The sequence below is a fragment of the Lepidochelys olivacea genome (genome assembly GCF_965140295.1).
Source record: "Lepidochelys olivacea isolate rLepOli2 genome assembly, chromosome: 8".
Classification (NCBI taxonomy): Eukaryota; Metazoa; Chordata; order Testudines; family Cheloniidae; genus Lepidochelys; species Lepidochelys olivacea.
This window is the reverse complement of record NC_140418.1, coordinates 73,318,764-73,343,918: the sequence shown is the minus strand read 5'-3', so window position 1 is coordinate 73,343,918 and position 25,155 is coordinate 73,318,764. Positions and strand designations below refer to the sequence as shown.

Below are 25,155 nucleotides of genomic sequence, written 5' to 3'. Positions count from 1 at the left end.
TTGCATCTATTTACTATTTTGCTTGTAAAGTGAAACAGCGAAATTATAAAAATTTTATTAAAGCTAATGTTAAAAAAAAAGAAATATATAATAGATTGGGGAAAGTGTCTGTACATCTGGATATAGTGCTTAGATTATCCACAAATATAAAGTTAGTTTTAAATGTCATATGATACATAGCGTACATAATCAGCAATAACCCAAATTTAGGTAAATAGATTTAACAACGCAGTTTAGATATTAGAATCTGAATACTCTGGTACATCACTCATGAAAAGCTGTACAGAGATTTGGTTGTGGAAAGCAAAATATATCAATGAGTGGAGACTGTCCCTTAGTAATTGAAAATTAGGTTGGTTGCACCCTCAGAATGTTGGGGGGGAGATTATGACCAAAAGTTAGATTAGATGAGATGGATGGGGATTTTTTTGGTTTCTTTAGTATAACCAAGACACTATAACAGTTCTTCAGCTCCCCACCCCCTCTGAAAAGATTTTTGTCAATAGTGGTACAACAGAGGTACTCTCTCTAATAAATGCTGCTGCTGCTCCTCCTTCACTGATTTTTTCCAGTAGTTCATCTAACTAGAAGATCTTTCTGCATTACAACTTAAAAACTCAAAAGAAAATAAGTTTACTGGTTTTGGTCCTTGGCGTTTGTCCTTTTTTCCCACCCCCAACAGACTTTTGCAGTATAATACAGGATTTTGTTTGAGTTGATTCATGAGATTGAAGCTGTTACCCTTTATTGGGACTGACTTTTCCCTTTCTTTAAATATAAGAGATACTGTTGATTTTACCTGTATAATTAAACTTTTTATTTTTTTTAAAGCTTTAACTCTTCTTTCCACCATAACTTTATTTTAAACTGAATCATAACATGGGAATCTGACTAAACTCAAATGCAAAAAATATTTCATCTGGTTTTAAAAACAGAAAAAATGTTTGCATTTGATATTGTTCGGTTTACAGATCAGTAATAGAATGCAATATGGTCTAGTCTACTGAACAGGACTGGATGCTATGAAGTTAGGAGTTCTAATCACAACTTTGCAACTGACTTGACGTGTGGCTTTGGGAATATTCTTTTTAATGCTATTGTTTTTCATTCCTAAGAATAGGATAATGCTTTCACTATTTCCTCACAGGGATATTATAATTGTTTAGGGTTCTGTCCTGCAAGATTCTAAGCTCCCTTGATTTCTATTGGTTCCATATTAGTAGGTTCCCCTCCCCCCCCTTCTTAATACCATTGACTTTATAGACTACTTAGGTATTGTTTAAGGTTATGAAAATGAGGGAGAAATCGGAGGGTGTGAGAATAGGAGAGAGAAATTGGTGGGGGGAGGAGGAAGGTATGCTTCAGTGTGATGTTGTGGTAGGAGTCTGCTATAGACCACCGGACCAGGGGGATGAGGTAGATGAGGCTTTCCTCCGGCAGCTCACGGAAGCTACTAGATCGCATGCCCTGATTCTCATGGGTGACTTTAATTTTCCTGATATCTGCTGGGAGAGCAATACAGCAGTGCATAGACAATCCAGGAAGTTTTTGGAAAGCGTAGGGGACAATTTCCTGGCGCAAGTGCTAGAGGAGCCAACTAGGGGGGGTGCTTTTCTTGACCTGCTGCTCACAAACCGGGTAGAATTAGTGGGGGAAGCAAAAGTGGATGGGAATCTGGGAGGCAGTGACCATGAGTTGGTTGAGTTCAGGATCCTGACGCAGGGAAGAAAGGTAAGCAGCAGGATACGGACCCTGGACTTCAGGAAAGCAGACTTCAACTCCCTCAGGGAACGGATGGCCAGGATCCCCTGGGGGACTAACTTGAAGGGGAAAGGAGTCCAGGAGAGCTGGCTGTATTTCAAGGAATCCCTGTTGAAGTTACAGGGACAAACCATCCCAATGAGTCGAAAGAATAGTAAATATGGCAGGCGACCAGCTTGGCTTAATGGTGAAATCCTAGCGGATCTTAAACATAAAAAAGAAGCTTACAAGAAGTGGAAGGTTGGACTTATGACCAGGGAAGAGTATAAAAATATTGCTCGGGCATGTAGGAATTAAATCAGGAGGGCCAAATCACACCTGGAGCTGCAGCTAGCGAGAGATGTCAAGAGTAACAAGAAGGGTTTCTTCAGGTATGTTGGCAACAAGAAGAAAGCCAAGGAAAGTGTGGGCCCTTACTGAATGAGGGAGGCAACCTAGTGACAGAGGATGTGGAAAAAGCTAATGGACTCAATGCTTTTTTTGCCTCTGTCTTCACGAACAAGGTCAGCTCCCAGACTGCTGCGCTGGGCATCACAAAATGGGGAAGAGATGGCCAGCCCTCTGTGGAGATAGAGGTGGTTAGGGACTATTTAGAAAAGCTGGACGTGCACAAGTCCATGGGGCCGGACGAGTTGCATCCGAGAGTGCTGAAGGAATTGGCGGCTGTGATTGCAGAGCCATTGGCCATTATCTTTGAAAACTCATGGCAAACCGGGGAAGTCCTGGATGACTGGAAAAAGGCTAATGTAGTGCCAATCTTTAAAAAAGGGAAGAAGGAGGATCCTGGGAACTACAGGCCAGTCAGCCTCACCTCAGTCCCTGGAAAAATCATGGAGCAGGTCCTCAAAGAATCAATCCTGAAGCACTTGCATGAGAGGAAAGTGATCAGGAACAGCCAGCATGGATTCACCAAGGGAAGGTCATGCCTGAGTAATCTAATCGCCTTCTATGATGAGATTACTGGTTCTGTGGATGAAGGGAAAGCAGTGGATATATTGTTTCTAGACTTTAGCAAGCTTTTGACACTGTCTCCCACAGTATTCTTGTCAGCAAGTTAAGGAAGTATGGGCTGGATGAATGCACTATAAGGTGGGTAGAAAGCTGGCTAGATTGTCAGGCTCAACGGGTAGTGATCAATGGCTCCATGGCTAGTTGGCAGCCGGTATCAAGTGGAGTGCCCCAAGGGTCTGTCCTGGGGCCAGTTTTGTTCAATATCTTCATAAATGATCTGGAGGATGGTGTAGATTGCACTCTCAGCAAATTTGCGGATGATACTAAACTGGGAGGAGTGGTAGATACACTGGAGGGGAGGGATAGGATACAGAAGGACCTAGACAAATTGGAGGATTGGGCCAAAAGAAATCTGAGGTTCAATAAGGATAAGTGCAGGGTCCTGCACTTAGGACGGAAGAACCCAATGCACAGCTACAGACTAGGGACCGAATGGCTAGGCAGCAGTTCTGCGGAAAAGGACCTAGGGGTGACAGTGGACGAGAAGCTGGATATGAGTCAGCAGTGTGCCCTTGTTGCCAAGAAGGCCAATGGCATTTTGGGATGTATAAGTAGGGGCATAGCGAGCAGATCGAGGGACGTGATCGTTCCCCTCTATTCGACATTGGTGAGGCCTCATCTGGAGTACTGTGTCCAGTTTTGGGCCCCACACTTCAAGAAGGATGTGGATAAATTGGGGAGAGTCCAGTGAAGGGCAACAAAAATGATTAGGGGACTGGAACACATGAGTTATGAGGAGAGGCTGAGGGAGCTGGGATTGTTTAGCCTGCAGAAGAGAAGAATGAGGGGGGATTTGATAGCTGCTTTCAACTACCTGAAAGGGGGTTCCAAAGAGGATGGCTCTAGACTGTTCTCAGTGGTAGCAGATGACAGAATGAGGAGTAATGGTCTCAAGTTGCAGTGGGGGAGGTTTAGATTGGATATTAGGAAAAACTTTTTCACTAAGAGGGTGGTGAAACACTGGAATGCGTTACCTAGGGAGGTGGTAGAATCTCCTTCCTTAGAGGTTTTTAAGGTCAGGCTTGACAAAGCCCTGGCTGGGATGATTTAACTGGGAATTGGTCCTGCTTTGAGCAGGGGGTTGGACTAGATGACCTTCTGGGGTCCCTTCCAACCCTGATATTCTATGATTCAGGTCATAAGTAAATCACTAGCTGACAGGAATTAATATGAAACTTCACCAACGAGCACTGTCCACTATGGAAGCTCTTTTAGAATCTAAAGACCACTGGTCTGATGTGATATGGCAATTTTGTGTTTCGGTGAAGGAAAAGGAAGAACTGCAGGTCAGCCTAGCCCACTCCAGGCAGGTGGCTCTGTGGGAATGGTGCATGGCACACCAAATTTATCATATAGCTCCTCACTTTGCAGACAAAGACAACATACTGGCAGATCAGTTGACAGACTTTCATGATCAGCACAGGTGGTCACTTGGGAACTCTATAGAGAGTGACATCCCTTCCCCATGGGAGTACCTGGAGATGGACCTATCTGCAACAAGATGTAATGCCAATTGTCCGAGGTATTGCTCCAGAGAAGGAATGGACAACCGGTCCATCTCTGATTCATTTCCTGTAGACTAGGGAGTAGGTTTCCTCCTCTCTGTCCCTCAGCCCCAAATTCTTCTAATTCAAGGTTCTCATGAATATTCGAACAAGAGAAAGCTAAAGTTACTTTGGCCTGTGTGAGACAACGGCAGTTGTGGGATCTACTGCAACGATCACAAACAGTTTATCTGTCTCTCCCTGGAATTACGGGCCCAGCCTAGAGGTCAGATTTGCCATCCAGGCCTCCATGGGGCAGAATAGTATTTTGACAGATATAGAATAGTTCTGTTCTGAGTAAAAAGCACAGGAATTCTGTTTAAACTCCAGGAAACATCAACTTTTACGATCGTAAGTGGAAATGGTTCTCTTTGTGGGCAACTAACAGTCAACCTAGGTTTAGTTCCTATTCATATGGGAGTATCTCATTAATCTGAAATGCTTGAGACTCTCCATATCATTGGTAAAAATACATCTCGCAGCCATGTCTGCTCACTATAGCTTAGTTGAACAAAATACTGTATTTAGTCATGATAAATTAAAAAGATTCTGAAGGGTTTAATGAACATCTATCATCCCCATCAATCCATAAACTTGCCAGTATTTTTTCCAAGGCTACATTCTAGGTAAACTCCATACCTTGGATGCTAACAGAACATTAGCCTTTTATGACTGGCAGAAAATTGCCAAGACTATTTGTCTCTTACGGGGAAAGAGTGAAGTTTGGGCAGTCACATCCCAACACCTTTCTACATGGGTTGGACTCTGTATTGAAGAGTGTTTTAAATGCACCTTTTCCAAAAGACCTTAGAGTGCACTCTGAGAACAAAGCTGCATCTGTACAGCTTTTACTTAGTCTCAATTCATACTTCATAAAACATTCCTTACATGTGGCATCTAGATCAGATGCACAATTTGGTAAAGCAGTTTACAATATTTTTAATGAGACCTCATTGGATCGCTGTATAGAGTGAAGAATACTGCTTGCCAGACTCCTAGGAGTGGGAATGTGCCGAGGCCACTCAAAGAACAAATGAAGGTTAGTCACCTGTAACCAGAGCTCCTGGAGATGGATTCTGCATAATGACACTCGCTTCCCACCTTTTTCCTCTGAGTCCTAATTACAACTTTGGACTTGAGGTGGTAAAAGAACTGAGGTGGTTGGCACACCATGTATGCTTTTATGGCTTTGCCCTTTGAGGAGCCATGAGGAGAGGGGCAGGGCGCACGGAGTGCAGCGGTGGGCACTGCTGTTTAGAAGTTTCCATCAGTCCAAGTTACAATTTCAGCACTTCCCAAAAGTGAGACTGCTGAGATCCTCTTAAATAGCTTGGTTACAGGAGAGTAATTTTCATGTTCCCTTGCACTTAGCTGTCAACATGGTATCTTATGATTAGGTTTTTTTTAAAAATCACTTCTCACTCAACTGGTACTTATCATCCCAAACTACGTTTGCTAAAATTAGAGCAGGATCAGAGGCATAAAAGGGGGTGTTTCCTGGTCAGCACCTTTGCTGACATTATTACTGGCTCTAGGCATCAGCAAAGCAAGCATGTGCTTGGGGTGGCACAATTTCAGAGGCGGCATTCCTGCCACCTCCCTTTTTTTGCTTGGGCAGTTGTGCTCTTGGAGCTTGGGGCAGCAAAAAACCTAGAGCCGGCCCTGGTGCTGACAAGAGCTCTGTATTAGCTGACCTTTGTTCATCTCCTCAGTATGCCAGGGGACTTATTGAGTTTCAGCTCCATTCCCTTGCCAGCTGCCCAAGGCATGAGGTGATCCTTGCTGCTGGCCTCCCTGGGGCAGCAGATGTGTTCTGTCTTTGGAATCAGTCTTCCTAATTAGCAACTTCTCCTCTCCCTCTCACCTGAATTCCCATGATGCTACATGGCTGGATCAAGCATGAGTGGCCTGGGGGGAGGGGAATGGTTTGCGATATTTGTATGTCCTATGCAAATTTAACTTTTTATTATAAAGGCTGAAACTGTACCTTTTTTATGTTTACAGGGGTGACCCTTCAATTGTGAAACTGAATATTGCTATTACCACAGGCTACCTCATTTCTGGTAACTATATACGTTGTCTATCACTTACAAAGATACATCTAAATATTATTCTGAAGATGTGATGAGCTTCTATAAACAATATAGGTTCCAGTGTAGCTTTTAAAACTACTGCTGTGTTCGTGAGCTGTGGTACAGTTTCTGGTGGTAACCTGCTAGTGGAGGAGAGAGATGGAAATACTGCCTTATTAGGTGCTGAAGGAACACCCAACAGTAGTGTGGCTACTACTGCATGCTTTAAGATGGTCCAGTGAACACCCTTAATACTCAGCTCTGGTCCTCCAGACAATGCAGAAGGGATGGGAGTTGTGACCCCAACCCCTTTTGGGATGTCTACTGCTGCTGGCAGTTTTAATATCCTCACTCTCCCCTGTGCCCATAGAGTGCAAGTTTTTTGCAATCCCAATAAAGCTGGGGGAAACAGCTGCATACTTACTCCTCTCCCCATTGTCCCTGTCTTCCTGTATGTTTTTAAGCCAGAGTCTGATCCTATGTGAAAGAGGTTGAAAATATCTTTAATTTTATCTGATGTGGCTGTCATCCTTACTTATAGTTGTACTTTCACTCAATTATTTGTTCTTAAATAATCTGACATAGGTTATCATTATCTTTTGTGATCACTGGTGGACTATGACTAAATGAAATCAACAAATCAAAGAGCTAATGTTTTTAGCATTAGGGGGTCCCTGCCTTGCTAATATCTGCTGCTCCACCATTCCCATAGTGGACCTAGTCATATTCTGGCAGTGTCCTCAAGCCCCTTTTTCTCTCTGGGTTTCTTGATACAATTACTGTGGGCTCATGAGTCCTCTTCTAGACCAGGACCTATAACTGGGGGGTCCCTGGATCTACTCTTGCTCACAGTGTACCTCCTGTGGCCAGGCAGCTCCCTTCACATAGGAAATATAAAGATTTATGAACATTTTTTTGAAGAGCTAAAGTATTTTAACCAGTGATCAGGCCTAATTTTTTCTTTCACATTTAATGTCCATCTGAAGTGCAGGGTGATTTGGGGGATGGAATACAGAAGTCTTGAGCTTAAAATGCTCTAGTCCAAGACAATTCAGATTATTTTTCTTTTTTGTGGGTTCAGTTGGACACCATTTGTCATTCAAAATATATGCATAGCTCAGATAACCAAAAAGGGTTTTTCCTTTTAGATTGCTGTAATATTGAAAGCTTTAAAGAGAACTATTATAGTCCTTAGGTAGCTTACGTTGTAGTAATGGGTTTTTTTCCCTTACAGATTTGTTTCTTATTACTTACTATTGGAAGGCAATTGGTGATAAATTTTTTGTAATTCATCACTTGGCAGCTCTGTATGCCTACTACTTTGTACTGGTGAGTGCTATATTTTCCAATATCCTAACAACCAGACAAGATTGGGAATAGTGACTAAGGGTGAATTTCACGGCTCTGAATTTAGGCTGTTTGGTGTCTCAACAGCGTTGCCCCAAGAAACTCCACTTTTTGTATTTCTACATACAAGCAAGGGTAGGTATGTCTACACTGCAGCTGGGAGTGTGCTTTCCAGCCTGGCTGGACATACATGCGCTAGCTATACTTGAGCTAGCATATTAAAAATAGCAGTATGTCAATGGTGGTTTAGACTAGGCACCCAAGTATAAACCTGCCTGACCCCTCTTCTCATGGGTATGGACTTGTGTTGCTAGCCATGCTGCTGTGGCCACACAGCTATTTTTAGGACACTAGCTTGAGCAGAGCTAGTGTTTGTCTATCCACACTGGGAAATACACTCCCAGCAGCTGCATAGGCATTCCTAAACACACACAGGCATGCTTACTTTAAGACCTTAAATCCCACAGCATAATCATCTGAGATCCTAAAATCCATTAATTAGACTTTCACTGGTGGCTTCTGCATTCATGTCCAGAACTTTATTATACTGTTAGAGATTAAGAGATGTTAGAGGTAAGTCAAACAGCATGGATTTAGCGAAACTGGGAAGTAATAAGTGCCTCTAAAACTCCAAAGCTGGTGGACTCTAATACTGGGTTCAATAGCTCAAGGAGGTTGATCCCAATTTGGCTTCTGAAATAGGATTTATTATGTAAGTTGTTTAAAAGTCAATAGACTAATATTAGAGCTGTATTGAGCTATGTAATGGTAGCATACATTTGTTCTTGGTGGTGGTTTTTTCTATCCATATTTGCAATTTCAGTAAATTGCGTTACAATGACTCAACACTGAGAAATACTTTATAGGATATTTTTTGGCCACCGGTTAAAGCTTTGAGTTAGTTGACCCAGTATGTGTTTTGAACTGAACATTTTTCTCTTTCACAGATTAAATTGTTGTATATGCTGTTAAAACTCTTTTTACAAAGTTAAGACTGACTTGATTTCTAATGCAAGATACTTTCTCTACCAGTTTATTGCTTGTCAGTACAAAAATATGCTCTGTGTTAAAGGGCTGTAGCTTAAGAACATTTCAATGTCGCCCGCCCACTCCCAAAACTCAAATGTCTTCAGTTTAAAACGTGACTCTGAGTCAGCAAAACACAGAACTTTAAACTTATGGGTAGTTGCTTTGATGTGCTTAAGTATCTTGCTGAATCAGGATCTTAACACAGTCAGGTTTTTTTAGAATTCTTTTAAATCTTAAAACTTTCCATGAATGTCAGCAATTAAGACGACTTTTCAAAAAGCTTTTTTCTACATATGACCTAGTTTGGAATTATTCAGACTTTATTTTGCAATGAGCTAATGACTTTTGTTAATTGTGTGGTGTTTACAAATTATTGCAATAAATTTTTATGCAGTACTACATAATGGCTGTGGGGGAGCTAACTTGAGCTATCAACTGATACCTAATACATAAGTTTATTTCCTGTTCCTTGGTGGGGGAAGGGTCTTTAATGTCTTTAAATATATTATATACACTGTATGTTTAAACTAAAGGATATAGTTGCAGCAAGAGTATATGGCTGCTTACATCAACAAAAACTGCAAAATTCAGAGTAAATGCTGAAAGTCTGCACTTAACCAGCACTATTTATCTAGGTATTACAGCACATATTGCCTGTAAAAACCTACTATTCAAAAGCCTTGTAATTTTTATTTCATCTTTCAGCTTTACAATGATTAAATCTCAGGAAAATATCAGCTTGCTGTCTGATCTAATACCTCCTCCCTTTGTAGGAGTTTTGACCCTGACTTCAATGGGATTGGGATCAAGTCCATAGCTGGTCACGCAGAATGTACTACTCATCACTTGCATGCACAAGAGAGGTTTGACTCTGCCAGAAGTTCTCTGGCAGAGCACTTACCCTCAAAGTGCTTTTATAAATAACAAATTCTCACGACACCTTTTGTCAAGGTAAATTCTAATGGTTTTGTTTAATATGAACGACAATACTTACATATTTACAATTCTCCTACCAAATAATACGTTTAACTATAAAGCTCGCAGTTTGTTTAGCATCTGCCTGCTCATTAACACTTCTCTTTTTTTGGGTCATAAACTGCCTACTGGAGAATAGCAGTAAAATAACTTTTACTGCGATTCATTTTGAATAGCTCTGGAGATATAGATTTATAATCTATAACTCTTTTAAAACAGCAACTGGGATTTTTTAAAGTTTAAAAAAGTTCAACTTTAGAGTATACTGAATGTAGTGTTTTAAAAAAATTTTATGTAGCTATCTAATCTACCCCAATACAGTCAGCAAAATGCTATACAGGTGCCCAGGTGAAGTATTACATAAAAAAGGAAATGATTATTTGTATGAAATGTCAGTATGAATGCTGAAACTTCCTTACTATTGTTTGTTTCAAAGAGACGTTTTTAAAATTTTAATTTAGGACTTGTAATAACCTCAATCTCCTTTTTTCATATTGTACTGATTATTTTTAAGTTTCTAAACTGTTTGCTAGTGTGTACCAGCATTGTCCTTTCGTATACCTTCTTATGAAAGACTCTAATTTTATGTCAAGAATATATTGTAATTTGATAAAATGAATGAAAGAAACATCAATGCTCTTGTATTTCATACTTAGCTCTTTTGTAAGCTACAGATGAAGCGCTACACAAGTCAAGTATCATTTCCCCCATTTTACAGATGGGGAAACCGAGGCACAGAGCAGGGGGTGACTTTGAGCAAGTCACTTTGCTAGGCCAGTGGCAGTTCCAGAAGTAGAACCCAAGTCTCCAGAGTTAGTCTAGTGCTCTAGCCTCTAGGCATCACTGCCCATCATAAAGTTTGAAACAAATATCTGTTTAAAATGAAGTACTTCTACACACTTTCAAAGAAATCCACATAACATACAATGATGCATACACATTTTAATCTTCCAAATCATGACTAACAGTGTTTCATTTTATTATAGGCTTATTGCTGCCTAAAAGTGTAGATGATAGTTATATTGAGGATAGGGTGGGAGATTGCAGCTGCACTTCATTGTTGCTGTGTACTGCTCTCTCCATGTTTATTTACTGATACCTAAATACTAGGTATAAAACTGGTGTCAGTTAATACTTGTAAATTTGTAACTGGACATCTGACTTTAATCATCCTCAGAAGTACTAAATATTTTAAGTTAATGGCAGGTTTAATATAAAATATTTGACTTTTCAATGATCACTACTGTGTGGGGTTGTTTGGTGGTTCTGTGTGTGTATGTGGGGGGGGGTAATCTGATTTCCTTGCAATAGCATTGGAGCCATTCTTCTAATGTCTTCGGATCTTCTGTCCCAAAAGGATGGCCGCATTTTTTTACCTGATCCAGACTTGCTGCATCTAGTCGACCTTGAAATTACAGAGCAGGTGCAACAAGTTATTTTGAAACCTAGGAATTAAGATACAAGAGGGGGTGGATATATATAGATATGGCAATTCTTGATGGAGAATTGCCAGCATATGGCTTCTGAAGATCCTACTACTTTGAAGTCCTTACCCAATGTTCTGAATTTGGTGAAAGGAATGAAAACTTATGTTGACTTTTGCACTAGACATTTTAGGTCTATGAGGGGTTGTGAATAGAGTTTCAGCGGTCGTTGCTTTCTAGATGGTTTGGGGGCTGCTAGTTCCCAGGCACACTTCCCCAGTAGTGTGACTTTTTGGAATGGAAAGGTGCTCCAACTACACTCGCAAATGAGCAGCCTCTGGTCACTGACACTCCAAAGACAATAGAGGGAGAGACTGAAAGGGGGGGCAGGGGAAAGACTAAACAAAAGAGGAACAAACAACTGGAAAGTGCAAAAGAAGGAACCAGGAAAGGGATTAAGTGCAGTCTCTATTTTGATTGTGATTGTGATATGATTTGGGAATCATTGGTTTAATGAGATGAAGAATTAAAATTCTTAATTTTGTTAAACTAGATATTTGATACAAATTATTTAGGTGACACATACAGCTGTAGGAAACTACTTAAAATAAATCAATCTGACCAAAAGTAGATGACAACTTTTAGCTGTAGCTTGCTGCACATAGGAAGAAGACACAACAGCCAAAAGCAATTGCATGTTTTCCACTTTCCTTGTATTTGCAATGCATTTCCACAAGTCCATGATTTCTAAGTGTAGTGTATGTATATCCAGTGTTTTTTCTTTTTTTACTGTGTAAAAAAATCCAATTACGATAAAAGGGATTTAAAACTTGTCCCATTTTACTTTTTTCATATTTTAGCCCAACAGCACTTTCCATTGTTAATGGAACTCTGCCCTATTTTGGCAGACTTCTGAAATGAATCCTACTTTAATTTATGTTGGTGTCTCTTTAATATCTGACACTCACTCACTTTATGTTAATATTTATCGTTGGTGGTACAGTGCTTTGAATATGTAAATTGTTAAGTATTTATTAAAGAGACACTGTCAACTTTTTGACAAAGCTAATTTTAAACGTTCCAGATTTCGGTACAGAATCATTTAAATAAAATGTCCCTGAAAATATTATATATTTAAATGCAGTGTAGACACTGTTCTTCTTTCCTATTGATAAGGGTGCCTTCAGCAAGGGAAAAAATGACTTTATTGGGTGAACAGTGGTATTGACTAAACACAAAGTGCTGTTTGAATACACAAACTAAATTGAAGGGAAATAGAAAAATTAACTGATTTCAGTTAATCTTATGTATTTTAACTATAGTGGGGTAGGATTTTCTAAGTGCATAGATGACCATTCCCATTGGAAGTCTTATGGTGTTCCTAAATCACTTAGGAACATTTGGAAATCCCATAAATATTTTTCAGACCAATGACTCCTCCCCCCCAAGCTGATGTTCCTTCCAAGTAAATATGGAGAGAGCAACTAGTATACAGTAATACAAATATATCAGCAAGCTTTCACTTGTTACCTTCTTCCTGTAAACATCAGGGGGAGGCTATATGTAAATAAAAGCTGAGGTTGTCTTTTTTTATATAAAATTACAGTTTGACAAACTAATACACTTGACTCTTAATGCCCCACCCTGATGTACACAGTCCTAGCAGGAGGTGGGGAAGGAGAGGTGGATGCAAGAACACACCCATGGTGGGAATGGAGGTGGGGGAGAGACCACAGGCTTCCCATTGACAGGGGCATGGGCTAGCCAGTTGGTACTCATAGTGCCTCTTTCACCCCCACTTATTTAGACTCCCTCCCCCCACCCCAGGTTTTCAAAAGCCTCTTGTTCCAGCTAGTTGCCCTGCACTCACTCCTCTTAGTTGTAGCATAACAGCTTTGTTTTTAGGATGCTGCAAGTCTAACTTAACTGCCTGCATCAGGAAGAAATTTTTCCCCTTGGACTTAATTGGCAAAAGTGTGGGTTCCCCCCCTTCCTCACAGCATCATGGAAGCACAGTTAGGTTATAAGAATTAAGTCTTCCTTTCCTAATATTAAATTTGTTAAATGTTTTAGCTTTTTGCAACTTGCAGCCAGTGTCCAGTACAGATAAGGCTACAAGGGACCAGTTCCCAGAGGTAAATGAGATCCTGGATTTCACTGGTGGCCCATTTACCTATGGGGGAAAAAGGGGAGACAAGAAGTCTTGATGCACTGAAATCCTCTCTTGGTAACTTTTACACCTTCTATAGACATGGGGTGGGGGCTGTTAAAGAAGATTCAGAAACAAACTATCCTCAGTTATTGGTTTTATGGCAGGAATCCTGCAACCTTGTACTAGACCCCATTAAATGTCTGATATGCCATCCCCCATTCTCACATACAATGCTTTCCCCTGTGTTAAAGTTGCTTACTGCCACTTGAAATCATTCAGTGTGCCTGTTGTTAATTCATCTGCATGTCCAAATCTTTGGTTTGGATTTAGTCTCAGGATTCCTATTACCTGGATCAGAGAAGATGACTATTTCTAGCTGAAGATAATAGACGTATCAGTAGAATCATGGAACTCCTGAGACCAGATTAGAGAAATTCAACGTTATCCCTTCCAGGGCCAGTCAAAGAATGCCAAATATTTACTGTCTTCTTTTAGTTGCAATGACAATAAAACAAGTCCCAGAGATTTAAGAGGTAAATAATAGGATCTCTGACATTGATCTTGGAATTTAAAAAAAAAAGTCATTGTCATCACTGAATCGAGGTTTAAATTCTGCCCTCAGATATATGCATAAAATTACCATTGACTTCAGTGGAAGTTGTGCACATATATCTTATGGCAGAATTTGATCCTTAAAATGTAAGGGCACGGGATGCACAATTTTTCAGTTTTTTATACATGCTGAGCACACTAAACTCCTATAGCAATACAGTGGTGGTCATTAAGAAGTCAATATTTGCCAGCCATTATTACCTCTTTCCAAGTATAGGGGAAAAACCGTGGCACCTGACCTACTGCTGTATGGCAAGTGTTGGTGAATGCTACCTTTTTAATGGGTTCCAGTGTAGAATTCAGCCTCACAAACTGCTTCTCCCACAAACATTTAATTACCGCTCTTAGGAGTATGTGATGCTGCCAAAAAGTAATAGAGATGAACAATATATCTTTACTCTTCTGTAGACAGAAAGAACCAGGGCAGATAAGTGGAAGATTTGGTTTATAAGTGGAAACCTCAATCCAAAGTTATTTTGGGTAATTTGACAGTTTACAAAATGCTCAGTTTAATTGTGCAGCTGTGCTTTGGTGCCTTGCTGTTCTCTGGCAATCTGCAGCTGGCAGAAAGATTCTAGCCACATGCCCTTCCTCCACCCTATCCCCTTTGCTGGGGCCTCTAACAAGATTAGAGTAGAGCTTGCATAGTCTGTTCTACACCATCCACAGATTTCCCCTGAGCTGAGAGAATCCAGCTGGCTAGTTATGCAGGCTTTCCAGCTCTTTTGCAGTGATGGAGCAGTGCAGAAGAGTTGGAACAGAACCAAGGATCTGACCTTCAGGCTCTGTTTTGGCTAACTAACTTACTTAAACGAGTACTCCTTTTCTCTGAGTTTAAAGTATGGTTCTGCTGGATTTATTTAAAACATGAGATTCAAAATGTTCTTGAATCATTTTAGATCACTGTAAAATAGATCCATTTTAATTTATCATAATTTACCACTATTTTTACGTTGATTAGGGAGTGCCATCATTTATTAGCCAACTTTTGGCATTTGTTTAATTTCCACAAATAACTAAAGTATTTTGAATACTTGGCCAATGATTTGGAGTCACAAGACACATTGCATATTTCCCTGCTTTCTTAATTTATCATTTTTAAAAAAATCAAAGGGCAGCAGTATTAAATGTTAAACAGTTTACTTTAAAGTTTTTTATAAAGAGGATTATGAAATTTATTACATTTACTTGACACTTTCAGTTTTGGTAAAGTATTTGAGATCCTATACAATTTTACAAATGCTGGGAAACTTTAACAAAATGGAAATGGTCAATGTGTTCTTCAGATTTAAATTTCTGACTAGAGTTTATATCCCTGATTCTTCTTTTTAATATTTATCTTGCTATGTAGGATGAAGGAATGTTGGCATATTTTGGTAACTTCCGTCTACTTGCAGAGTTCTCTACTCCTTTTGTGAATCAGCGGTAGGTGGTTGTTAATTATTTTACTTTAACTTGTGTCTTGTCTTGTTAGATAACTGAATTTAACTGTAAATAACAGAAATTTGATTCACTTTCTGTAGTCACACTTGAACATAGCCAGATTTATAAGCCGAAAAAAGCTTGCTTGCTATGAAAATTTCGGGTTATTGTACTTCTAGAACTGTTCCAGTGCATTCCAGAGGAGTTCCTCCTTATTGTAAATAGCATTCTGTATGCAACATGAAGTTGGCATAAATCTATTGAACAAAAGAGTATGCATAAGTGTATAAATTAGATGGGTATAAATAGGTTATTAGATAAAAAAGAACCTCACCTGCCCAGTCCTGTAATAGACTCATAACCTCTAGCTGACTTATTGAAGTTATCAAGTCATGATTTAAAGACTTCAGGTTACAGAGAATCCACCATTTACACTAGTTTAAACCTGAAAGTGACCCATGCCCTGTGCTGCAGAGGAAGGGGGGGGGGGAAAAAACCACCCTCAGTCTCTGGCAATCTGACCCTAAGGCAAGACCCACCAGCCAAACACCTGGGAAAGAATTCTCTATAGTAACTCAGAGCCCTCCCCATCAGTGGCTATTGAAGATACTTGCTTCAAGCAGTTGCACATCAGCTACATGCCATTTTAGGTAGTCTCATACCATCCTTTCCATGAACTTAGCAAGTTCCGTCTTGAAGCTAGTTAAGTTTTTTGCCCCCATGGCTCCACTTGGAAGGCTGTTCCAGAACTTCATCCCTCTGATATTTAGAAACCTTCATCATTGTTCTAGATTACTTGCTGTCAATATTTTATAATACTGCTCTGGTTTCAGTCCCCTGTCCTGGGGTTGTGTAGTAATTTTTTGTTAGAAGAAGGTCGTGGTGCAATGAAGTTTGAGAACCCCTGCAGTAGAGTATAGTATACTACATAGTCTCTAGTAGCTCTATGAGAAGGTGCCATGTTGGGGTCTGTCTCAAACACTGGGTTGGCAAGCTCAGCTTTTCAGTTAGAGACGGGGTGAGATTATAATGATCCATAAAGGTTACTTTTTATTTGTTCAGAAACTGCAAGGTGGTGGTTCTTGCTTTAATCTATCAATATTACTTCGGTATTGAGGAGTCCGTAGGAAAAAGATCCAGTTGTGGCCTTATCAAGGTTATATAAAAAGGTATTCTTGCCTCCCTGGGATGAAATCCTACCCCCCCCCCCCCATTGCAGTCAATGGGTAAACTCCCATTAACTTCAATAGGGCCAGGATTTCACCCAGATTTTTTCAGTGGTATCTGTATCAATCCTTCTTTTTTTTTTTTAAAAAGATTGTGATATGAAGCATCACAACATATCATATCATTAAAGATACACAATTTACTTTAAATGTTTATTTAAAAGTTCTTTGACTGAGGCCAAGTGTCCTCAAATACCCAGAATTATTATCTTAGCAGACAAACAGGAATCTCTGCAGAAGATGGTGATAGTCTATTACATTAAGGGATTTATTGTCCCATAAATTTATATATATAACTTTAATTAAATTTGAGAAGAACCAGACCTCTGAGACAGTAACTAAAGTAAATTGTTCATAAAGATTAGTTTATATTATGTCTTTTTGTTGTTTGTACTCTGCTATAGTATTAACAAAAATAACACCAAGCTGCAGTTATAATATACAATTGCATTTTAATCTCCAAATTCCATTGATTTATATAAAAACAACTCAATTATCATAGAATCATAAAATATCAGGGTCGGAAGGGACCTCTGGAGGTCATCTAGTCCAACTCCCTGCTCAAAGCAGGACCTAATCCCCAACTAAATCTCAGCCAGGGCTCTGTCAAGCCTGACCTTAAACCTCTAAGGAAGGAGATTCTACCACCTCCCTAGGTAACCCATTCCAGTGCTTCACTACCCTCCTAGTGAAAATGTTTTTCCTAATATCCAACCAAAACCTCCCCCACTGCATCTTGAGACCATTACTCCTTGTTCTATCATCTGGTACCACTGAGAACAGTCTAGATCTGTCCTCTTTGGAACCCCCTTTCAGGTAGTTGAAAGCAGCTATCAAATCCCCCCCCTCATTTTTTTTCCTCTTCTGCAGACTAAACAATCCCAGTTCCCTCAGCCTCTCCTCATAAATCATGTGCTCCAGCCCCCTAATCACTTTTGTTGCCCTCCACTGGACTCTTTTTGTAGTGTGGGGCCCAAAACTGGACACAGTACTCCAGATGAGGCCTCACCAATGCTGAATAGAAGGGAATGATCATGTCCCTCAATCTGCTGGCAATGCTCCTACTTACACAGCCCAAAATGCCATTTGCCTTCTTGGCAACAAGGGCACACTGACTCATATCCAGCTTCTTGTCCACCGTAACCCATAGGTCCTTTTCTACAGAACTGCTGACTAGCCACTCGGTCCCTAGATGGTAGCAGTGCATGGGATTCTTCCTTCCTAAGTGCAGGACTGTTCACTTGTCCTTGTTGAACCTCATCAGATTTCTTTTGGCCCAATCCTCCAATTTGTCTAGGTCCCTCTGTATCCTATCACTACCCTCCAGCATATCTACCACTTCTCCCAGTGAAGTGTGCTCTGCAAACTTGCTGAGGGTGTAATCCACGCCATCCTCCAGATCATTAATCAAGATATTGAACAAAACCGGCCTCAGGACTGATCCTTGGAGCACTCTGCTTGATACTGACTGCCAACTAGACATGGAGCCATTGATCACTACCCGTTGAGCCTGACAATCTAGACAACTTTCTATCCACCTTATAGTCCATTCATCCAGCCCATACTTCTCTAACTTGCTGGCAAGAATACTGTGGGAGACCGTATCAAAAGCTTTGCTAAAGTCAAGGAATAACACATCCACTGTTTTCCCCTCATCCACAGAGCCAGTTATCTCATCATAGAAGGCAATTAGGTTAGTCAGGCATGACTTGCTCTTGGTGAATCCATGCTGACTGCTCCTGATCACTTTAGTCTCCTCAAAGTGCTTCAAAATTGATTCCTTGAGGACCTGCTCCATGATTTTTCCAGGGACTGAGGTGAGGCTGACTGGCCTGTAGTTCCCCGGATCCTCCTCCTTTCCTTTTTTAAAGATGGGCACTACATTAGCCTGTTTCCAGTTATCTAGGACCTCCCCCAATTGCCATAAGTGTTCAAAGATAGTGGCCAATGTCTCTGCAACCACATCTGCCAGCTTCTTTAGCACCTGGGGCCGGATGCACTGCATCTAAGGGGACTTGTGCTCGTCCAGCTTTTCTAAATAGTCCTGAACCACTTCTTTCTCCACAGAGGGCTAGTCACTTCCTCCTCATACTGTGCTGCACAGTGCAGTAGTCTGGGAACTGACCTTGTTCGTGAAGACCGAGGCAAAAAAAGCATTGAGTACATTAGCTTTTTCCACATCCTCTGTCACTAGGTTGCCTCCCCCATTCAGTAAGGGTCCCACACTTTCCCTGACCACCACCTTGTTGCTAATATAACTGTAGAAACCCTTCTTGTTACTCTTAACATCCATTGCTAACTGCAACTCCAGGTGTGATTTGGCCTTCCTGATTTCACTCCTTCATGCCTAAGCAATATTTTTATACTCCTCCCTGGTCATTTATCCAATCTTCCACTTCCCGTAAGCTTCTTTTTTGTGTTCAAGATCGGCAAGGATTTCACTGTTAAGCCAAGCTGGTCACCTGCCATATTTACTATTCTTTCTACACATCGGGATGGTTTGTTCCTGCAACCACAATAAGGATTCTTTAAAATACAGCCAGCTCTCCTGGATTCCTTTTCCCCTCATGTTGTTCTCCCAGGGGATCCTGCCCATCAGTTCCCTGAGGGAGTCAGTCTCTGCTTTTCTGAAGTTCAGAGTCCATATTCTGCTGCTCTCCTTTCTTCCCTGTGTCAGGATCTGAACTCTACCATCTTGTGGTCACTGACTCCCAGGTTCCCATCCACTTTTGCTTCACCTACTAATTCTTCCCTGTTTGTGAGCAACAGGTCAAGAAGAGCTCTGCCCCTAGTTGCTTCCTCCAGCACTTGCACCAGGAAATTGTCCCCTACAATTTCCAAAAACTTCCTGGATTGTCTGTGCACTACTGTATTGCTCTCCCAGCAGATACCGGGGTGATTGAAGTCCATGAGAACCAGGGCCTGTGATCTAGTAACTTCTGTTAATTGCCTAAAGAAAGCCTCATCCCCCTGGTCTGGTGGTCTATAGCAGATTCCCACCATGACATCCCCCTTGTTGCTCACACTTCTCAACTTAATCCAGAGATTCTCAGATTTTTTTGCAGTTTCATACTGCAGCTCTGAGTGGTCATACTGCTCTCTTAAGTACAATGCAACTACCCCACCTTTTCTGCCTTGCCTGTCCTTCCTGAACAGTTTGTATCCATCCATGACAGTACTCCAGTCATGTGAGTTATCCCACCAAGTCTCTGTTGTTCCAATCACATCATAATTCTTTGACTGTGCCAGGACTTATCACTCTCATGATTTGGCTTAAATTCTCACCAGACAGTATACAAAATACAGGTCAACTTAGTTCAATTTAGGATTCTTTGTAACATATGAAAAATCTCATCTCACCATTTTAAACTATTTGTACCTCACTATATCCTTATTTTAATTTTAAAAGAACATAAGAAAATTGTTTTGTTTTAGCTTGTCAGAAAGTGCCAGAGTTGAATGTAGGGATAATACAACCCTAAAGGAAAACTGTAACTAACAATCTTGTAGCCCAATTAATGGTAGCATGTAGTGTTATGAAATAACATACTTGGCACGTGAAATATTTTCACCCTCTTATTTACAATAATTTCTTCTAAAAATTGTAGTCTAAAGACAAAATTTAGAACAATAAAACCATAGAAGAAAAAGCAGACCATTGTTCTGGATTTTAGTGTCAGTCTTGCCTCTCCTCTCCATCTTGCAATTAGAAAAATATTGGTATAATATACCTCTTGAATTTATATTTTGAGGAAAGTAATTTTATGACTCAGATGAAAGTGTTTCTGGAGAGCTGTAAATATGAATACTACTGAAAAGAGTTTGTTCAGTATTCCTAATGACTAATTTAATGCAAAAAAAGTATAGTACAGGACACTAAAGTCTTGCTCTTATAGAGCAGATTTCTGTTCTTTGAAAGATGTATGCTTTTTTTTAACCCAGCTGACAGAACCTACACTATCTGGAATAGATGAGCTGTAGAATTGAACTGTCTGCCTAAAATTTAAAGGTTTAAACCACAGTCCAGCAGAGCACTACTCTGCTCACTTCACAAAAAACACTATCACAATTTCCTTTCTTGTTGGCATAAAGACAAAGATCTAAATGGACCTAGAGACTGAACCTCCCTCTTCCCTAGAGACTGTCACTCTTCTCAGCATTAAGCACATAAGTAGAATAGTGAGGGCAGTATGAACTGCCCTGATGCTGTCTGTGCTATATCTGTTCTATAGTTAGTCTCCAGCGCTGTCTAATAATCCAGCACTTTCACAAGCATTAAATTCACTTTTTAAAAAATTGTCATAACAGTAAATAGAGGTTTTACTTTTTCTTAAATTATTACCTTGCATCTCCTTTCTGTTCTACTCTTTTCTGATTTGGGCTTGTCCATATGAAAGGCAAGTTTAATTTTAGCATGGATTTAGTCAGTGATAGAATGACAATTTGTTTTGCCTGACTTTGGTTGTGAGCAGTTGTGCTATTACCATTTTTTCATTTATTGTTTAAAAAGCATTTATAAATTAATATGCTGGCACAGCACAGTACCTAATCAGCATCTTGATGCATATCGAAGAAAATTTTTGACTTTGGACATTATAGATCCCTAGTAATTATAATCAGTCATACCACAAGCATCTGTCAATATGGCTGTGACCCCTAGTAATAAATTTGTAACAGGCTATACGATTAGTTTTACAAAGTGGAAGTTCTAACTATCATTACATCTGTTGCTTAATGGTCAGTAGTTTTAGCTGGTTATGCCTTCACAGGTTCAGCAGTTAAGCTGTTTTCTATGGTTTGGTCCTCTGTCCTTTTTCTGACTTGTCACAGCTGTACAAATCTTCAATGCAGTGATTTTATTGTGTGAGTGAAGGGGAAAGAGAGGAACATACAATAATATAAATACTTTCTTAAGAACCCAACCTACAGGTTCTACTTGCCAGGCAATAGGCTATACGTAATAGTTACACCTCTCTAGTAGGGCATCAAAATATAGAAAACGTATTCAGAATTACTCTGCCACACTGACATTTTTCATACAGCTAAGCATTAATATAATAATGGAATTCAACTTGTAATGTTTAGAGCTGAGGTTTTGGCTTGGGACCAGACTGATCTCAAAGGATCTTACTAGGACAGTAGCAAGGCACCAATCACAAAAGCCCAAATCCAGCAAATGTGAAATAACAGATGGGGGTCCTACTCACAACACCAATTCCAAACTTCTTTCTTGCCCTATAATTAGGGCCCTACCAAATTCACAGCTGTGAAAAATGCATCCCGGACCATACAATCTGGTCTCCCCTGTGAAATCTGGTCGTTTTTGTGTACTTTTATCCTATACTGTACAGATTTCACAGGGGAGACCAGCGTTTCTCAAACTGGGGGGTCCTGATCCAAAAGGGGGTGCAGGGTGGTCACAAGGTTATTGTGGGGGGGTTGTAGTATTGCCACCCTTACTTCTGCGGGGCTGCCTTCAGACCTGGGTGGCTGGAGAGTAGAGGACCCAGCTCTTCAGGCAGCAGCACAGAAGTAAGGGTGGCAATACCATAGCATGTCATCCTTACTTCTATGCTGCTACTGGCAGCAGTGCTGCCTTCAGAGCTGGCTCCTGGCCAGCAGTCGCTGCTCTCCGGCTGACCAGCTCTGAAGGCATCGCAGCCACCAGCAGCAGCGCAGTAGTAAGGGTGGCAATACTGTGACACCCCCCTGCCCCTCCTAAAATTAACCTTGAGACCCCTGCTCTAAAGCCCCCTTTTAGGTCAGGACCCCTACAGTTACGACACTGTGAAATTTCAGATTTAAATATCTGAAATAATGAAATTTTACAATTTTTAAAATCCCATGACTGTGAAATTGACCAAAATGGACCATGAATTTGGTAGGGGCCTTAATCTATAATTCTGAGGAAGTTTGGAGCTAAATTTCTCAGCTTAGTTTCACTTTTTTAAAAAAAAGTGCAAATTAAAATGTTCAAAGAACAAAAAATAAATTTCACAGTAGTCATTTTAAAGTTAATTTACAAAACAAATTATCCATGCTCTACAGCAATGGTTTTCAGCCTGTGGTCTGCAGACCCCCAGGGGTCCACAAATTGTCTAAGATTTCCAAAGCCTCTATTTGAACTTTGTTAGGGGTCCACAAACGAAAAAAGGTTGAAAACCACTCCTGTACGCTACAGTGATAGCAACTAAACGTATACTTATTACATATTAGTTTACAATTCAAATTAGGAGATTATTGTACATGCTGTTCCTTAAAATATTGTTATGAAACTTTTTAAAGTAGTAATGGAGATTACACTATGCTTTGCACCAAGACAATTAACTGGCCTAAAGAGCTTTTAGATGAAGCCACAATACAAGGCAGCATTTTAGGATTGGGAGGGCTTGAGGATAAATTGAATAGTGACTGGTCATAAGAAGGGATTTGAAAAATCTGAAACTTGTTTGGTTTTGTGAACACTTCTCTCTTGCAGGTGGTTCTTTGAAGTGCTGGGGTACCCCAGGTCTTCAAAAGCCAACATCATCAATGGGGTGCTGATGACGGTCGTGTTCTTCATGGTGAGGATTGTAGTCATGCCTGTTTATTATGCCAACGTCATTTCTGTGTTTGGAACAGAGGCTTTCCACAGAGTAGGAGTTGCAGCCCAAAGCGCCTGGATTATCTCTAGTGTTGTCTTGGATGTGATGAACTTGATGTGGATGGTCAAAATTACAAAGGGATGCTACAAAGTTATTTGTCTCACTAGACAAGAAGAAGTCAAAATGTGTAAGAATGGAAAATCTGACTAGAAATCATATATGTAAAACTGAACTTCTCTATAAAGATCACTTGGGTTCATTGAAACAATGCACACTTTTGCCATAAAATGCTCCTTTAAGGAAGCAAAGTATTGCCTCTTTATTGATCTTAACCTTTCTCTTGCCACACTGCCTGCATGCCCAGAGTCACTTCATTTAAAGACAATCCCACTCTATAGAATGGGAAACAATAGCATATGACATACTGTATGTATAGGTTCATACAAATGAGTCTAGCTTGTGTTCTAAGCACTTAATTGACAAATGAACTTAAAAAGGAACAGACTGATTAGTTGGTGGTCTTCTATCAGCATGTTCCTAAAATGTTTTCACTCAGGTTTCTCAATGTGTTGTGTGTGGCTTTTTTTAAAAAGCCTGTGAATGTTAAGATCTTCTGTTGTAAGTTATGCAGATATGGCAAGTTTCCTGCCATGTTTCTGTGGTTTCTCTTATTAGTATTTGGTGTTAACAATCAAGATTTCATCCTTGACAACTTTTTATTTTTTTGCAACAAAGGCTAAGAATTTAGCTTTGATGCTATGAATATTTTACTGACTTTGTTGCCTTATGCATGGACACAATCTTTTGGGGATTTATGAAACAGTTTTACAGATACTGGTATAATGTATTATCTTTTAAAAACTCCTTTTGTGTGAAGGGATGGCTGTGCTAATGTCCTTCTAGTAGTATTACTGTTAAATCTGATCAGAATTCTGATCCAAAGTTACCATGATAAACAGTGTGTGGAAACAAACTCCTTTTTACTACAGTGCTCTCACTGTGAAGGCGGCGGCGGCTGCTGCTACTACTACTTTTCAAAAGTATTGCAACTCTGCTTCTAAATGTATTATTATTATTATTTATTATTTTAACCAAGAGACTTCTAGGGTGTAAACAACTTAAGTATAGGAGACTAAATACTTTGGTATATGTGGCTATGTCACAGTAACCCTCTCCCCTCCAGAACTGCCACCTTAGTATGAAAATGCTCATATTGTGTTCAAATGCTCATATAAATATGTATTTGTCATTGTTTCCTTGTTGTTCATATGGCTGGAAATTTGAGGTGCTGGCCAAAGAAATCCCATCTTATAAGCAAGAAGACTTATCAGTGGCCCCAACAGAGAATAGTTTGTTCTCTTCAAAACTGAGAAGATTTATAGAGTGGGTTACAGAAGCCGCTAACCTTGTTAGGGACAACATTCTGTTTTTGGATCCACATAGTCCTTGGCAGATATTCTGCTTTCTCTTCAATCCTAGAACTTCCAGTCATGTCCATGGGGGAAATTTGAGAATGTGGGAAGATCAGAATATGGAAGAGATGCCAACCTGAGAGAATTTTGTTTTCCCATATAACTGAGGGGCTAGATGTTTTGTGGTGGTTTTTGTTTGTTGGAACAATGCTTTCTTCACTTGATTTGTCATCACTTGTAGTTTGTGATACCATCTGCTAGTATGTGCTGCTCAAACTGCATTTTCACTCACTAGTGTGGTGCTATTACATAACATTGTAGCAAACTAGTCAAGCAACTTCTTTTGTTAACATTTTCCAAATTCTTGTCCTATTGGAATAGGTGGTGTGTTTTGTGTGTGTGCTGTTCTCTTCTTTCCTCTAAACAAATGCAGGTGTCTGGCTATTAGTTAGTGTGGGCTAGAAGGGAGAGCTGTAAAACAAACACACAATTTCCAGGAACTAGCTGTCCCTTTATGATTTACTGTGGGCTTGTCTACACTTACAGCTTCACTGTAGCACTTAATGAAGACACTGCCTACGCTG

General features: G+C 40.1%; 1 protein-coding gene across 2 annotated transcripts in view; it reads left to right on the top strand.

The window, feature by feature from the left end:
- Positions 1–23,792, top strand: part of TLCD4 (TLC domain containing 4) — a 48,859-nt gene extending 25,067 nt beyond the window's left edge. The window contains exons 4-7 of one of the 2 annotated variants that reach the window (XM_084635685.1): positions 6,321–6,379; positions 7,623–7,717; positions 15,279–15,352; positions 23,054–23,792. In XM_084635685.1, the coding sequence (XP_084491811.1) occupies positions 6,321–6,379; positions 7,623–7,717; positions 15,279–15,352; positions 23,054–23,369 (544 nt within the window). In that variant the 3' untranslated portion in view covers positions 23,370–23,792. The remainder of the gene's footprint in view (positions 1–6,320; positions 6,380–7,622; positions 7,718–15,278; positions 15,353–23,053) is intronic. The other variant, XM_084635684.1, reaches the window with a different exon arrangement.
- The last annotated feature ends 1,363 nt before the right edge of the window (positions 23,793–25,155 follow it).